This window comes from Diabrotica undecimpunctata, chromosome 3, assembly GCF_040954645.1.
Source record: "Diabrotica undecimpunctata isolate CICGRU chromosome 3, icDiaUnde3, whole genome shotgun sequence".
Lineage (NCBI taxonomy): Eukaryota > Metazoa > Arthropoda > Insecta > Coleoptera > Chrysomelidae > Diabrotica > Diabrotica undecimpunctata.
Window position 1 is genome coordinate 4,603,590 of NC_092805.1, and position 18,278 is coordinate 4,621,867.

The 18,278-nt window shown below is 31.7% G+C and overlaps 2 protein-coding genes across 2 annotated transcripts in view; both read right to left on the bottom strand.

Annotated features, from left to right (window-relative positions):
• Window positions 1-13,860, bottom strand: part of egg (SET domain bifurcated histone lysine methyltransferase eggless) — a 37,458-nt gene extending 23,598 nt beyond the window's left edge. Inside the window, exons 1-6 of the mRNA XM_072525117.1 lie at window positions 13,194-13,860; window positions 10,162-10,641; window positions 8,998-9,159; window positions 8,724-8,900; window positions 8,214-8,544; window positions 2,270-2,466 (exon numbers count right to left, since the gene is read on the bottom strand). Of these exons, the coding sequence (XP_072381218.1) occupies window positions 2,270-2,466; window positions 8,214-8,544; window positions 8,724-8,900; window positions 8,998-9,159; window positions 10,162-10,641; window positions 13,194-13,572 (1,726 nt within the window). The 5' untranslated portion in view covers window positions 13,573-13,860. The remainder of the gene's footprint in view (window positions 1-2,269; window positions 2,467-8,213; window positions 8,545-8,723; window positions 8,901-8,997; window positions 9,160-10,161; window positions 10,642-13,193) is intronic.
• Window positions 13,861-16,591: 2,731 nt separating this feature from the next.
• Window positions 16,592-17,444, bottom strand: LOC140435457 (U6 snRNA-associated Sm-like protein LSm8). Its single transcript, XM_072524190.1, has 4 exons — window positions 17,240-17,444; window positions 17,072-17,112; window positions 16,888-17,015; window positions 16,592-16,704 (listed from the first exon to the last, which is right to left on the bottom strand). The coding sequence occupies exons 1-4, from the start codon at window positions 17,268-17,270 to the stop codon at window positions 16,614-16,616; spliced, it is 291 nt and encodes a 96-aa protein (XP_072380291.1). The 5' UTR covers window positions 17,271-17,444; the 3' UTR covers window positions 16,592-16,613.
• Between the last annotated feature and the right edge of the window lie 834 nt (window positions 17,445-18,278).

Sequence of the window (18,278 nt, forward strand, 5' to 3'; positions counted from 1 at the left end):
TGACCCTCATGATATTTCAAATTATAGACCAGTATCTGTCCTTAGCATAATTTCAAAAGTAATAGAGAAGGTTGTATACAACAGAATGTTAAATTTTATAGAAGAATACAATTTATTAACTCCAACCCAACACGGCTTTAGATCAAAAAAGTCAACACTCACGGCTGCATGCAGCTTGTTTGAGCGTATTTATGATGAATTAGATAGTAGAAACCACGTGGCAGGACTATTTTTTTATCTATCACGTGCTTTTGACTGCTTAGACATAACATTTATTCGCAATAAATTATATAACGTTGGTTTTAGAGGGATATTTCTAGAATGGATAATAAATTTCTTAAGTGACAGGAAGAGTGTTGTTAAGATGAAAGAATCAAGCTCAGAACCATACACGACAAAGAAAGGAGTACCACAGGGATCCGTGCTGGGACCATTATTATTCCTAATTTTTATTAATGACCTACCAGATCACATAAGGGCACTTATAATATCAATGTTTGCTGATGATACCTCGTTAATAGTCTCTGCACGTACACTAGAGGAATTAAAAATGACAATGAAGACTGTTGTTGACTGCTTTATACGCTGGTGTAATACCAACAGACTAATATTAAACATTGACAAGACGCAAATTATTTATTTTCATTCATACAACTCATCTAAATATGACTATATCTTAACCAGCCACGATAGAAACAATATGTTATCTTCCACTCACTCTACAAAGTTTTTGGGTGTATTCATTGATTGTAATCTCAAATGGTCAGAGCAAGTGAATTCAGTGAACATGAAATTGAATAAAGCTTTTTATGCTATATCTAGAATTGAAAACACACTACCCATCTCGGCATTAATGAACGTTTATTATAGCCTTGCTTACAGCCACATGTGCTAAAATGTAATTTTGTGGGGGAACTCAGTAGATAGTAACAAAGTGTTCATTAACCAAAAAAAAATTATCCGTAAAATTTTTAATTTGGATTATCAACAGTCTTGTAAACCAGTTTTTATTAAACATCAAATTTTAACTTTCTACTGCATATATATATATATATATATATATATATATATATATATATATATATATATATATATATATATATATATATATATATATATATATATATATATATATATATATATATATATATATATCTATAAATGTTTACTTTATGTCAAAGAGGAAATCAATTCATTTCCAGTAAATTCAGACAATCACTACTACAATACAAGAAGTGCTGAATCTTTACGAGTTCCTAAACACAGAACATCCAAATTTCAAAATTGCTTCAGATATATGGGACTGACCTTATACAATCATTTGCCAAAAACTGTGAAAGAAATACCACTGATCTCTAAATTTAAAAAAAAATGTTAAAGATTTACTCTTAAGAAAAGCATATTATTCTATAAATTAATATCTTGAGCACAAACTGCAATAGCTTCATATTTTACTTGTAAAAATGTTATTTTATATATTTTATGTTTTGTCAATTTTTTTTTACACTGTGAATATTGTATTATACACATTAATGTTTTTTATACCAAATTATGTAGTGACGTATCCTATACATTTATTTTGAATGTCTTAAAGGATCAATAAAGATGACTATGACTATGACTATGTGTTCACCTACGCGAAGACTGTCGAAATGTTCAGCCACGCTTTCAAGAACATCCGTTAATCGGGTCTGTTTGCGAAATTTTTCAGTTCAGACTCTTAAACTTACTCCCAAAATAACCACATCAGTAAATGTTTTTGTTATTTAGAACTTGTTTGCGGATTTGTAGGTATGAGAGAGAAATTAATACTATAGATATATTAATACTAGAGAATAAAGACATTAACACATAGTAATCATAGAAACATACTACAGTAGGACAGTTGCAGCTTGACAGGCAGTAAGTTCGACTTTATTCAACAGTTCCATATCGTCATTATTTGCAGCAAGGAAAAAACTTGAGGCAGTATGGTCTGTCATCAACTAAACTTTTAAAATATCTATTGAAAGTTACAGCAAATATTGGCATCTCTACCTAAAAATTCATTTATATGGCCCACTAGCGGCCATATTAGCAACTGCAAAATAAAGTAAATAACTTTATATTGATTATCTTAGTTATTACATTTTTTCTCTTCACTCTATCTACTGTCGTCCTCAAGATATGACCTGTGGCCAACGTTATTGGGACACCCTCTACAGAATAAGGCTCATTTCTCTAATCTAATAATTGGAAATTAAGTTTATCACCGAATTCATTTACTTACCGTTGTATTCTACTTTTATAGTTTGATTTGTGGCCAGCTTAACCATAGGCCTGTCTTGACTTTCTAAATATTTCTTGATAAAAGCTCTGCATCCTTCATCTACGTCGTCCCATACGTTCGGACTTGTTTCGATAACTAGATTTACGTTGAGATAGCTGACATACTGGGAATATCCTATATCGAAGAATATTAAATACCTACAAATAACGGTAGTTTAGAATATTGCTAACTATAAATATTATGTTTATATGGAATTAAGCTACAATTGATTGTAGTGAAAATTTCATTTTTTAACTGCTGTTTGATGTTTCGATTTATACTCCAGAAACTTTGCAAAATAGAGTTTGAAGTAAAGTTTGTTTTTAAAAAATTAGTGAAATGTGTTTTTATAACCCAAAAGTTGTTTAGGGTTATGGTTTTTAAACTTGATTGGTAACTTACTTTGGCCTCGATCTTATAGGCAAATAGACATTCTTTTACTTGAAAATTCTGAGAGTGGTGTTTTTACCCTAAAGATGACATCAAATTCTGATTATTATGTGTGTTTGTGTATTATTTGTGTATTATGTAGTAGATCCGCTATAATAATAAATAGCAATAAAAGTTAATAACAAAAAGTATATACAACTTTAAAGTTAATAGCAACTAATAAATTGAGACATAGGGAATATTAAATAAAAATTGAAGTATGGTAATGGTACTTTTCGATAGTGACAAAATAGGGTGTTCTATTTCAAATTACTGAGAAAATAATGTACTTGCGTTTTGACTCACCCTGTATTCGATATAAAGAAAATTAGAAATATCAGTCATTTTTGAAAATTTTGACAATCAATAAAAAAATATCACAGCAATAGAGCATTGAGAGAGAGAGAAACTTCTTGCTTTTAAATGAGTTTAAATTTATAAAACACAACACTGTATAGTACAAACAAGGCACAAGATACATTAAAATACTAATCATAAAATTTCCATAATTAAAAAAAATATGTATATCAATTAGCGCAACTGTCCTCAAAAATTTCCTCTATACTATAGTTACATTTAGATAATAAAAACTTCTTGATTGCTCTTCGGAATACAAAAATATTGCTTGAGTATCTTATATCAAGTGGTACCAGTGTAAATAAATGATTTTTTAATTATTGTAGAAGAGGGAATTGTAAGTGGAATAACATAATTTAAACTAGTGTTATAAGGGAAAACTGTCCGAATATCCTCTTTATATGTTTTTTAAAAATTAAGCACGCTAATTCAAGAATATACGTACAAGGAAGTACAAGATACAATGTTTCCGGAACAGAGACCTGCATGATGTACCAAATTTGACCTTGCATAAATATTTGAGTGCTCTCTTTTGTAGCATAAAATGTCTACTGAAATGATGAAGAGAACAGCTATCCCAAAAGGCAATACCGTATCTCTGGTACCTGAAGATTATTATCACCCGGCACTAGAAATGTTACTAGAATATAAAGATAATTCATACACTGAGAGTAATATACAACAGTCTTATAGGTATGATTATGCCAGGGGGGACTTTAATCTTCTGTATCAATTAATAAGGGACACTGACTGGTCTTCTTCTTCTCATTGCGCCGTCTCCTTTCGAAGGTTGGCGATCCAAATGGCAATTGTAGTTTTGGAAACTGCTGCACGAAAGATCTCTGCGGATGAGCGGTCGAACCATCTCCTCAGGTCTTTCAGCCACGAGTTCTGGCGTCTTCCTACTGATCTTTTGCCCTGTACTTTTCCTTCCAGTATAACTTGAAGTAATTCATATCTTTCGCCTCTCAGCACAGATATGTATAATCTGACTGGTCAGATATGTATAATTGTATAACTGCTACAGATTGTATTAATCAATTTTACGATAAATTGTATGACTGCATTGATCAAGCCATCCCAAAAAAAATTATTAAAAATAGACTAAAACAGAAATATCCAGCTTATTTTAGTATAGACCGTATTAAAAAAATCAGACAACAAAAAAAAACAAATTAAGCATATATAAAAATAAGGAAAACTAGTGCTATCGATAACAATAAATTCAAGAGTCTTAGAAATACTATTAAAAAGCAAATCAAAAATGAATTTATGCAGCATCAAAATAATATTGAAGATAACATTTTGCACGACCCAAATATATTTTGGACATAAGAAGTAGGAGACAAACCAGCGGTTTTCCTCACGAGATGTCTTTAAATGATCATACATATACAGGCCCTCAGGATATTGCCATGGCGTTCTCTCATCATTTTAGCTCAATTTATCAGGTATCATCCACACATCAGGGTAGTTCACAGGGATCTTTTAACTTTTCAGTTATTAGTGAAGAAGATGTGAAGGTTAGTATAAAAAAATTAAAGCCAAAAAAGGCCACTGGTAGTGATAATATCCCTGCCTATATCTTTAAAGGATGTTCTGATATATTTCAAAAGCCATTATCACATCTATTTAATCTATCTCTTAAAACTAACACCTTTCCAGACAAACTCAAAGAGGCTACCATTACTCCAGTTTTTAAATCAGGTAATAGAAACAATATAGAAGGCTATCGTCCTATAAGTATCCTTAATTCCCTGGCTAAAATATTTGAATCTATTCTCTATATGAATATACTGAAAAATTTTGAAAACGAATTTGCTCTAGAACAACATGGTTTCTTGCCTGGGTTATCCACAACTAGTAATCTGTGCATTCTGTCTAATTTTGCTAGTGAGGCAATAAATAATAAACTCCAATTAGATTTAATAATGACTGACTGCTCAAAGGCCTTTGATATTATGGTTGACCATGGCATTCTTTTATAGAGATTGAATGAGTTTGGTTTTTCGCATGATGCTTGTACATTTATAAAATCGTATGTGGATTCAAGGTTTCAACGAGTCAAAATTGGTAGTTGTTTATCAGATAAATTTCAGGCTACATCTGGTGTCCCCCAAAGGAGCAACTTAGGGCCTTTGTTTTTCTTAATTTTTGTCAACTCACTACCACAATCTCTTAAATTTTCTTCTAGTTTGATCTATGCTGATGATTTTAAGCTTTTTAAGACTATACATACTTCAAATGATTGTCAGTTACTACAGGAGGACCTGACCTCAGTTGTGGAATGGTTTAGGGACAACAATATGATCTTGAATATTAAGAAGTGTAGAGTCATATCTTTTACTCGCAAAATCGACTACATTCAAAATAATTATAGAATTGACAATTGTGTAGAATCTAGGAAAACCAAATGTAAAAATCTGGGAATATACTTACAGGCTAACATGAAATTTAATGAACACTATATAAATATTGTTAATAAGGCTTACAAAATATTGGGATTTGTAATAAGAAATTCCAAACACTTTAGTATAAACACAACCATTAGACTATATAACGCTTTAGTCAGACCAAACTTGGAATATGCATCAGTGGTATGGACTCCTGAAGCCAAAGTTCATATTAATCATATAGAAAAGGCACAAAAAAGATTTCTAAGGTATTTATACCTTAAGAAATACAATGTGTATACTCACCTTACGCCATCAAAAGAGTTGCTTCAAATATTCGGCTTGCAGTCATTAGAGCAAAGAAGAAACATGCATTGTGTTGTGTTTATTCATAATATCATTAACAATGTTAAATATAAGACATGTGGTTTGATCAGCTTTATTAGGTTTCATGTGCCAAAGGTCAACCTAAGGGTAAACAGTAATGACCTATTTTCTTGTAGTCCATATAATTCTTGTGCAATAATAAACTATATGCAATATCAGTGTAATGAGTTAATAAAGATTTGTGATATAGACCTCTTTACCTGTAGTGTAAGGGATATTAAAAATGTTATGAATAGATAAGTAATGGACTGAATTTTAAAATTTTATTAACTTGTGCCTTTTTTTTAATGTGTTTTACTTTCTGTGTTTTTATTTTGTACTTAGGTGTATATTGTAGTTTTTGTGTGTGTATTTTTATAGCAAGTAATGAGCACTCTTACATGTAATTACTACCTAGGTGGTGTTTGTAAGTTTTAATAAATAAATTAAAAAAAATAAATAAATCTCAAATTAGCTTCAATCAGGGCCACATAAACACTTCTTGCAATCTTAAAATCTAAATAGTGAGCAACTGATTTGACCGCAAAGCATCCCGATGATCTTTTTGCTTAAACATACAGTGTGTTGCTCAAATTTAAGTTTATTATCAATATAGAGACCTAAAAATATATTTACGGTGTCAGAAGAAATGCCTTCATTGCCCAGAGTAACGTTGTTTAGATCATTCTTAAAAGAAATTAATTTGGTTTTTGAAAAATTAAATGTCAAATGATTAGCTTTGCATTACTCTAAGATTTTTAGCATATCACTACTAATAATCTTGTTCAGTACCTTAGAGTCCTTGTTTTACCATAAAATTGTGGTATCTGCAAATATAGTAAACCGGCCATTAATGTCAAGGTTAGTTATGTCGTTAAAATATATCAAGATAAAGATAGGACCCAAGACAGAGCCTTGAGGTACTCCACAATTAATAAAGATATTACTAGAGTAGCGCTCATTGATTGATACAGACTGGCATCTGTCTTCCAAGTATGAACTGAACCACTTTAGAGCAGTGCCTCTAAAACCATTTTTTCCAGTTTATTAAGAAGTATTTTGTGATTGATAAGACTGCCCTAGAGTGGAATCCCCAAGGGAAAAGAAAAAGAGGTCGCCCAGTACAAACTTGGAGAAGATCCATCATGGACGAGATAAGAGGCCAAGGAAAGTCTTGGAATGAGGTGAAGGCCTTAGCGCAAAATAGAACCCGATGGCGCGTTTTCACTGAAGCTCTATGCTCCACTTAGGAGTTCAAGAACCTTATATATATATATATATATATATATATATATATATATATATATATATATATATATATATATATATATATTGTGATTGACACAGTCAAAGGCTAGATCACAGAAAACTGTGGCAGCAACATAATCGTTATTTAAGTCAAAGTATAGTTTTTCCATGAATTTGAAGATGGCATCATATGTACTTTTTAATGACTGGAAACCGAATTGAAAGAAAGAAAGTAAATTGTGTTTTTGTAAGAAAGTCATCATTCGGATTTTTACCAATTTTTCTACAACCTTTGAAAGCGACGTCAACAAAGAGATAGGACAATAATTAACAGGTAAATCGTGGTCACCACCTTTATACAAAGGAATAACCTAAGCACATTTTAAACAATCGCTAAAGTGACCCGTTGAAAAAGATGTGTTAATTGTCCCCGCTAAAATTCTCAGAACATTATCACGAAAAAGGGATAAAACTTTACTGCAGCCATAGGATAGCCATTGTTATTGTGCCACTTTTTAATTATATAGGGAGTTGAACTTGTTACGATTTTCATTTCAGAAAAGTGGCTATAACTTTGTAAATACCTTATATAACATAACAAAACTGTATATTGTTGTAATGCAGAAGTGAAAACTTCGAATATAAAATAAAATACAGGGTGTTCCATTAAAAAATATATAAGTTTAGTCTGCCACTATGTTATCGAACAATTTTTGTTATTAACTTTTATTGCTATCTATTACTATAGCAGATCTACTGAGCCTTATCACACTAATCAATCACCCGGTATGTTTACATAATGCGTTGTATATGTATTCATTTAATTCCTGAAAAGCATTTTTCTTAGAGCAGGTGTTTTGAGCTCTATTATATAATGATTGATAATTCCCTTTTTGATGTTTACGTTGTGGTTTAGCTGATGATTTCTCTCAGAATTTAGTGCCTACAATTTCGGAATTATACTATACAAAGGACTCAGTATTCTATAAGTGTAACTTCAGCGAAAAAAATAAATTGTACATAAACTTGTACATAAAATAACGAATTACATAGAGATGTGAGAGCAATCTGGAAATGTCATGTACATATATGCTAATCATGTATATACTTACCGATATTTATTTCCTTCAAAGGGTTGTTCCGCCACAATTCCGGCATAGTACGGATCGGTTCTTGGCTTCTTGGCCCCTTCTGTTGAGCACTCTCTAAAAACTGATATAACTCGCGTACCGACTGGCAACAAGCGATTTCTGCTGTGATGAAGTTGTGCTATATATTTGCCATTAATAAGTCGTTCTTTCTGTTGCTTAAGTTCGACTAACTTGTAAAGCGTGGTCGAGTATACTTCGCCATTGTGAGAGACTCCTGGGGGTACTTTAGTTTGTAGGCGTGCTCTTATCCAATTGGTTTGGAAATTTTCTCTGACTATGTAGTAAATTTCACCTAAAAACAACCAAAATGGCAACATTGTCATGAGAAATTCGAAGTAGAGAAGACAAAAGCATAATATTGTACTTTAAAAAACTAATTAAATAGAAAAAAATAAATAGTCTCAATATTGGCAATAAAGTATTTGTTGGTAATAAGAAAAAATAAAAAATTTTCTTCTGCAAATAATTTACCAATTTTTGGTTCAATTTTCTCAACAGGACCCACAGGTGGTAAATCCTTGGGAATCTCCACCTCAGGAGATATATTCACTTTAGGGCTATTGGAATTGCCGGGATCATCCAGTTCAACGTAAGAAACAGGTTTATGGGATCTGGAACTTTTTCTAGGACTTAACTCCATGCTTGGTTCTAAAACAGACAACATTATCATCGCAGCGTTTTCTCTAGATTAATATCTGGTTAAAATTCGTATGGAAATATATAGTCATGAAACTTAGTTACTTACCTGTTCTTACTACTAAGGAGGGAGCGACATTGAAGTCATCGGTTATCGAAAGGCCTTTTAGAGGACTTAATTCCGGTCTGAACTGATTGTACAAATTTAGTTGGATTTGATCAAAGAACTTTCTTAGTTCAGAAGCTTTCTTTGTCACTTCCTTTTGATTAACTAAAACATAGTATGTATTATGAATAAAGTTGAAATTTGATTTTACAATAGAAGTTTTTGTTTCACTTTTCCATCGACAATGAATTTGTTGGTGGTGCAATAAATAAAAAAATATTGAGTGAATTGTACCATTCGACCCATCTGCAAACTCTGTTTTCTATTGGAGAGATAGCTTGAGATAATTGCAATTCTAGTATCCCCAAACCCATATCTCCAATTTTCTGAGAAGCAGTTCATGTGAAATATAATCAAATGCTTTACTCAGGTCACAGAATATAGCAGACAGCCTTTGTTGTATATAGACTCCTAAAACCAAACTAACTATTTGTAAACAAATTGTTGGATACATTATAATTGACAATCATTGCTTTCATATAGTTCTCAACTAACTATGATATTATAGGAAGGAATGATAATGCTTCAAGTGCCTATTTAACACTTTTAAGTTGTGAAGTGTTTCTCCAATGTTATTGGTTACTATAATTTTGCCTTTATTCTTTCTTTCTAGTATTAATGTCTTCTTAAATTCCGAGGATTGTAATTTTGGATCCAAACATACACACATCTTAATTCTTTCAGCAATTACTTCCTACAGCAATTTTTTATGTTTTATAATAGATACTTCCTTCTTTGCTCTCATTTGCTCCAGGTTTTCTGAGCCTTGTCCCCTTTTCTTCGTTTTTGTTGTTATTAGTAGATCCATTTCCTATTGCATTACTTCGTGGATAATCTCATTCATTTTTAGGATATCCCCTGTACATTCAATGCACCTACATTAATTGTCCCTTTCCTTTGCATTGTTCGTCTTCGGTTTTTAGTCTTGATCGGAGGTTTTGCTTCGGTTATTTTGACAATGGTTTTTCTTACTGGAATAGATTGGCCTGCTGGTCAACCTTCCTCCTGGCTATGATAGTTTCTACGCTACTCAATACACCCACAAACTAACTCTAGATGGATTAATATAAAAACTATATATAAATGAATATTAAATAAAAGACTTACCTTCTAACTGATTACTCTCGAATTTTACATAAGCAGTTTCCATATTTATTATCTCTTCGCCGTTCAGTTTCCCCACTGTCTTGTTTATAACGTCATAGAAGTGGGTGCATATAAATTTGACATTTTTCTTATTCCAGTTCACATTTTCTTTTTCTTCCTCCTCTTCTTCGTCGCTATCTTCGATTTGCAGTGTTTCGTTCATTATAGGATAATTACACTTTAATATCAATTTACTTTCTTTCAAGTTGGTCGTAAGTTCATCAAAATTACTTACGGCTTTATCATAGCAACCCACACAAAGTTCCTCCTTTTTACTTTTCGAACGCTTGACTCTGTAATAAGAAAGACAAAAATCTGGAGCAAGTATAAAATCGGTGTAAGTTCCTTCACAGTTATTGTTAATACAACGGAGATTGGCAGGTTTATCAACCAAGTCGATGATATCTTCAATGGCAATTGTGGTATTTGGTCGATTGGTACCTGCAAAAAAAATTATTAAATGAAATATCTCTGAGAATTGAAAATGTGGAAGAAACGCTGAAAGAGTACCCTTATCATATCACACATGAGCTGTATTTTCCTTTCAATTACACTAAATAAGTATATCATTATAAATAAAATAGAAGATGACAAAGAACTTTGCTATGACGAAACTACAATAATTGTCCCAAAAACGACATAAAAATCATTCTGGGTGACCTAAATGCAAAAATCGACAAAAAAACTTCTTAAAAAAATTAATCTTTTTATAATCATTCTTGAATTTGTGGTTTGATCTAAAAATTTCTTGGGGTGTTTTGTTTGCACAAGGAACACTATCCATTACTTGTTTATCATATTGTACCGTTTATAAATAAAACGAGTGGTTCTAATTTATATAAATATATTTATTTATAACTTTATTGAATATTCTGGACCTAGTCCACCTCTATTCTCTTGCATAAGTGCTTTAATTCCATCCTGATCGATACATCCGGTAGGTTCTACAGCACAGATCATCGTCATCTCGAGATGCAACTGCTATATAGGCTATGTCAAAATAAGCAAGTCTGGTACAATATTTAACTCATCTTTATTGAAGTCTGTGATCAGATTATTCTCAAACCAATCATTGAAAGACTCCCCAGTCACAGTTATTTCCTGATTGATTAACATTTGTTTTTGAATGCATATACTAGTTATTAACTACTATCAACATTTATACAAGCTGACTTTAATCAATAAATCATTATTTTTTTTTTTTGTAGATAATAAAATATTTTATCATTTGATTTCATTATTGTAATGTTTACAATACTCTTACAGTACACACTGTTCTTGTTCTTTTTTTCTAACCTAGTATCCTTCTTGCTTCATATACTCGATAAGATCATTTCCAAACATTTTTTTTTTTCACTTCTGAAAAGAAAGTTTGGAGTTTCTCAAAATAATTTGGCTATGATCTCATCATTCAACACAAAGCAGCATCCCCGAGCCATTTTTTAAGTTAGGGAACAGAAAACACTCGCACCTGTCTACATCTGGTGAATAAGCTGAGTAGTCTACTAATTTGTATCCCAACTGACATAATTTTCCTGTCTAACAGCCACCTCATGGGTAGATATGTTGTCTTTACAGAAGATAAAGTTTTTGAGAGATAAATCAAGTGTTTTCTTTTAAAATCGGCACTGAAACACTCTAATAAAGATGTATAGTACATATTAGATATCGGTGTACCTTGATTTAAATATTTTTAATGTTGCCATCATTTTTCTGGTTGATCTTAGTCTTATTTAGAGGACATTCAAAAGTTTTTTTGCACGGCTTTTAGTGTTACTTCTACCGCATGTAAAATAGATTAAAATTTCATCAAGAGTAACATACCCATCACATGAGTAGGTCACTAAATTGACATAGTCACTATGTGACAATCTGCAATGATCATATTTTCTGAGTTGATTTCTGAGTTGCTTGTGCTTTTTGAGTGAAATATACTTAATACATGAATGAATGTTAACTTTTTCTATTTTAAGAAAAGAACAAACCAAAATAGCTTTTGATGACTACAAAAACCAAAATAATTGTTGCTTTGCTTGAAATTTTAAGTTACCTTTTAGATGCCATGTCAAAGTGAAACCAATTTGTACTCAAGCAAGACCATCATTGAAAGGCATATAGACAGGTAGTTACTTCAGCACACTTTGATTTATGGTCCCTAAATGTATCACAAAACCTGTGAGTTCACATGACATGTCACTAACAGAAAATGTGTGGGGATGTGATTAAATGGGGATGGTAAAACATGAAAAAGCATTAAATAGTACCTTAAACCGATTAAAAAGCTTCTAAAAATGTTACAAAACTATTGTGACATAAAAAAAAAACTATTGTGGTATCAAGTTTTGAAAAAATATTTAAAAACTACAGAAAAATGTTATAAATAATTTACATTAATTGTATTGAAAAATATATCAATTGTGACAATTTTGTAAAACTCTTAAAAAACATGGTTAGAATCACATAATAAAAGAAATATAATTGAAAACTAAATCATAAGATTTTTGCAAAAGTATAACAGCAAGAGAAAAAGTTTTTTTACACATTCTGAATTTAAATTAAGTCAGTAACACAAAATTGAAGCATTAAAAATTACTTCCAATGTATCAAGAAGAGTAAATAGGTAGGCACTTCAGCACACTTTGATTTTGATCTTTAAATATCTAACAAAACCAGTACATTCAGGGTTACACATCGCCAATAGAAAATATTATGGAAAGGAGTGAAAAAGTGTTAAATATAGATGAAAAATTGATGAAATAGTGTAAAATCGTTCTTACTAGCTATAATAGCATCAAAGAGTTTTGAAATTTAACTTTAAAACCCATCAAATGTGTCTAAAAACATTTTAAAATTCTAATAGCATCGAAACAGTCTGTAAAAGCTTAAAAACCGATAAAAATGTTAAAAAATAAATGGCAAAAGTACAGTTCTAGAAACAAAACTACAGAAATTATAAATACAATGTAAATTTACATACTGTACTAAATACATACCTCCCTGCATATCATCGTCGTCATCATCATCCAATATAACAATTTCACCATCATCTACAGGTGCTGGTTTTTCTTTTTGATTTTCTGATGTTTTCGCATTTTCTACCGGCTTATCCGCGGGTTGCTCAACTTGCTCAGTCGTAGCCGTGGACGCCGTGGTTAAATCTGTATTGGCATCAGCATCAGCACTTGTTTTGTTTTCGCAAGATTCATCAATAACTTTTGCATTAGAATCAGTTTTTTCCTTTTCCACAGTACTGGTAGTGGTATTTCCTTCCGATGAATCAAATTGATCTGATTTACGTTCGATAATAGAGGTTTCTGGGATAGAATCATCAATTTCCATACAATCATCTTGATCATTTTCACTCACTTCCATGATCAAGAAAACTTAGTGTTAACTTAACCGGTACCAATTGCTCCTATATTGTTATAAAAGTATCTAAAACTGAAAGCATCTACACGATTTTTAAACAGATATGCGTCTCTTTTTTATACTTATATGTATAGAAAACTTCAAATATTAATAAAGAAATACAGACATATATGAATTATTAATAAAAGTTGTTTACACGCTTATTTTGTATATTGCCATTCCCAAGCAATCACAATTTATATTAAAAAAATATAAGCGTATTGTAGCTGGCATTTCTACTGTCACTCGCCAGTGTCATCACAGTTAATAGCCCTCTAGTAAGCTAAGTCCCATAGAAAGATTTGGGAAAGTTTCTAGCGCCAAATGCGGACGGGCCAAAACTAATGTCACTTGACGGCAAATTTAAAACGTAGGTTCTGAATTTTTGACGGCAAATTTAAAAAATATGCTCTGAATTTTAGGTGGCAAAAAATTCAAAAAGTATGCTTTTAATGAAAAACAAATATAGTCATAACATAAGAAATAAAAACGTATTATATGCCAAAAAATATATTCTCTGTCCAAAGATATGTTACATACACTTTTTATATATAAATGCACAACATATCGCATTATAATGTTTTTATGAAGCCATTTGCAAAGGCGTAAAGTCAAGGTCGTGGACGTGGATTACATGTTGCCACTTACGCACTTAATTTTATTTTCGGTGGATATTCAAAATTCTTTAGAAATAAGTTATTGTAAATTTAAGTGGTGATTTTAGTAGAATTTGATACAATCTTTGGTTTTTGGAAAACATTGCATAGTATAAATAATCATTATTTGGGTTAATATGGAAAACTAGGGAAATCATGGCAACAGCGCTTAGATTAACGTCTTCTCGCTGTCATAACGTGACTAGTAGCGCCGTCGCTATTACGAACGGTTGGACTTACGCAATTTACACTCCCCACTTATCCTATTCGACTTACACTACTATTTGTAGTATATACTGTGCACTGTCATGTCAATTTGTTTATAGTTTGTGATTATTTATGAACATTCCATGGAAATGATCGAATTTGATTTGGTCTTGGTCAGTCAGTGATTTGGTTTTTGGTTCCCCATTTAGACGCTTATGTACTATGCTAAGCACTGTATACTTTTAGCATCATGATTAAATAATAAATTCTATCTTCTTCTTAACGTGCCCCATCCCTAAGGACATTGGCCCATCGTGGCCCATTTTACTCTATCTGCAGCCGTTCTGATGAAAAGTTCTATTGACGTTTTCCCACTCCATTGTCTCAGATTCTTCAGCCAGGACGTGCGTCTTCTCCTCGGTACTCTTTTGCTTTCCACCGTTCTACCTTCCCTTGTATGACCAGCCGCATCAATTCGCATTTCTCGTTGCTTAGTATGTGATCAAAGTAGCACATTTTTCTTTTCTTTATAGTGTTGAGTATTTATTTATCTTTTTTCATTCTTCGTAGCGTTTCCGCATTTGTTATGTCCAAAATCTTTTCCACATTCTTCGATAACACCACATTTCAAAGTTAATGAGTTTTTTCTTTGTCGCCTCTGTAATTGTCCAGGGCTCAAATCCATACAGCAGGACAGAGAACACACAGCATCTCAATACTCTAGTTCTAATTTCGATGTTGAATTTTCCATTGCATAATATTGCTTTCATCTTATTAGCTATCTCAATACGCCGTTTTATTTCCGCACTTCTATCCCATTCTTCATTTAGTTCGTAGTTCACAACCTAAGTACTGATATCTGTGCAACCTGCCTAAAAGTTTTCCTTTTGCATAAACAATGTCTTCCTCAATCTTGTTCTTGCTTACCACCATGATTTTTGTTTTATTTGTATTCAGTGCCATTCCATACCTTTCGTAGTATTGGGTAATGCAATCAATCAAGATCTCTAGTCCTTCTCTGCTGTCCGCAAAGAGTATTGTGTCATCGTATCTAAGATTATTCAGAAGTGCCCCGTTAATAAATATGCCTTCATTTACGTCTTCTAATGCCTCTTTAAACAATTCTTCTGAATACATATTAAAAAGTAAAGGGAAAAGCACACATCCTTGACTTACTCCACAATTTATAGGTATTTCTTTCAATTTTTGTTGGTCTATTCGTATTATGGCTTTCTGATATCGGTATAGATTGGCAATGATTCTCACGTCTTCGTCATCTAATTCTGTGTTCTGCAGTATTTTTGCCAATCTTTGGTGTTGTAATTTGTCGAAGTCGACTAGACATGAATATGTCTTTTTGAAAGTCTTTTCTGAATTCCAATTGGTTTTCAGATATTCTATCATCTAGCTTTTTATAGATACATTCGCGTATCACTTGTAAAAACACTTTTAGAATATGGTTCATCAAGCTAATTGTCCTGTGTAAAATAATTATAAATTCTATAAAATTTAAAATTAACTTTATATCCTGTAATATGTAGAGGAATGTTATGTATGGTCTAATTTTCGTTTGGTATATATACATAAGCAAAATCTTAAACCAGCTTACTGTGTTTAACAATTTATGATATTATTTATTTAAATTAATATTTGCATTTGAGGCTTCTAAATTTTACTCAGTGTTTTTATTGCATATATTTCGTGAAGGATATCTGTTCCCTGTATTTTTTAAATATCAGAGGGAAAGAAAGTACATAGCTATACATGTATAGTTCTATATTGGTTAATGGTATGTGTAGATGCACCTCTCTGAAAATAATCCTGAGAGTATCCACACATATTGGAGATGATTTGTCCCATATCCTACAACAAGGCCCAATGTTTAGGTATGGTCAATAAATGTCAGAGGACAAATCTGATGAAGGATTAATGCCCTGATACCTTCAAATTCATTTTTCTGTACCATATTTATAAAATAAATATTGATACAGTATTTCTTCTTCTTCCTCCTCTTTATAAGCAATTCTGCTTGTTCATTAGCGGATTAATACCTCTATGGAAGGTTGTCACTCCATCTTTTGAGCAGTTGATACACTACTTAGGGGGAAATAAAACACATATTGCTTACAAATTAATTTATTCTTAATGTACAACTGGATTTAGTGGTTCTGCCTTTATGTTAGCTAGATTCAGTCTGTTGTCTATATCTTCATCTATTAATCCAACTAAGGCACTAAAAAAGATTACATTGGTTAAATTATCATATTTCACATAAGTAAAATTCAAATAATTTAATTTCTAAATAATTTTATTATAAATTAAGTTATTCAATGATTAACATCAAATATAAATATATATCGCCAGCAATATGCCCACTGGTACCATAATTAAATGCACATTGTCTATATCAACTCACATATTATCTCCTCGTATTATATGTAATCCCAACATAACTTGTTCTACTCCTGAAGTAGTTGAATAAACTCTCTCATGAGACTCATCTAATATTATGTTGATAGTCTGGTCAAACCCTTTTAATGTACCCTAAAAAGTGCACTGTATTAATATTTGTCTACAACTCTATAAATCTGTTAACTTACTATGAAATTTCTTCCATCAGCTGTTATTATTGACACCATATCTAATAATATGTTAAGGAATAATATTCAAAAGAGAACAATATTGAAATATAATGAATAAAATACTAGTAAAAACTTTGTATCAGAAGTAGACACTATATGGATATTTCTTTTAATGAAAAAGGATACGATTTACAAAAGAATCCAATCCAGAGGCCATTGTGTATATATTTTTTTAACGTTTTACCACTTCATAAAACAAAATGTAAGAAGTTTTTATTTGAAAATATTTGTCAGTTTTATTTTTATTGTATCAAACAAAATTCTAAGGTTATGTTAACTAAACGTAAACGACAACGAAACGACAAACCGCAAACCAATAGATTGGCAACAAGACAAGGAAAACGCATGGTACAATGAATACACATGCACGTTTTTAATTGAGCACCCTTCCGTTTGGTGGAATTGCTAGTATCGTTCCTGCGCGATGTTCGTTGTCACCACAGATAAATTAAACCTGAGTGAGAATGTTCTGTGGTTGTCACTTAATGTCATCATAAAATTACTTTGCATATTTCATGGATTATTTTATGAAATATGAAATGTAGTATGTCCAATCTCCAATATGAAAAGTCCATGCTAGGACTGGCATTAACATGCCTTGAGCACAGATTAATAAACAATCAGAACAACCACTTTGCTTGTAAAGATAAGTACGCGCATCTCGTTTGCGCAGACGGAATCAGACATGTTTTAAACGGAACCATGATTAAGAAGATAAGATATTGCGCATAAGTCGTGACGTAATTGGAGAGTTGCACGTTCGTAATGTCAGTTTTTTGTATGTGTCAATAAATAATCTTTAATAAATAGTTTGGAGATATCCTTTTGTATACGATTATTGTAATTATTAAACCTTTATTTAATATTATTATTTTGCTAATTGAATAATTTCATCACAGAATGCATAAAAATCCCATTTAACTTTAACAAGAATTCAAATTCTACTCTCCAATGACGGCATGCGCGAACACGACCGATTTTGTGCTACGGGAAGATCCTATCTTGTTAGTCATAGTATCATGAACGGAACCGTGAACAGTGTATCATGAACAGTGCTGTTCAATTAATTCTTGGTTGACATTTGCGGCTATATTCAGCTTGTTATATATACTTCAATACTACTACAATACTTTCGATAAACTCAACCCAAAACTTAAAATGATTA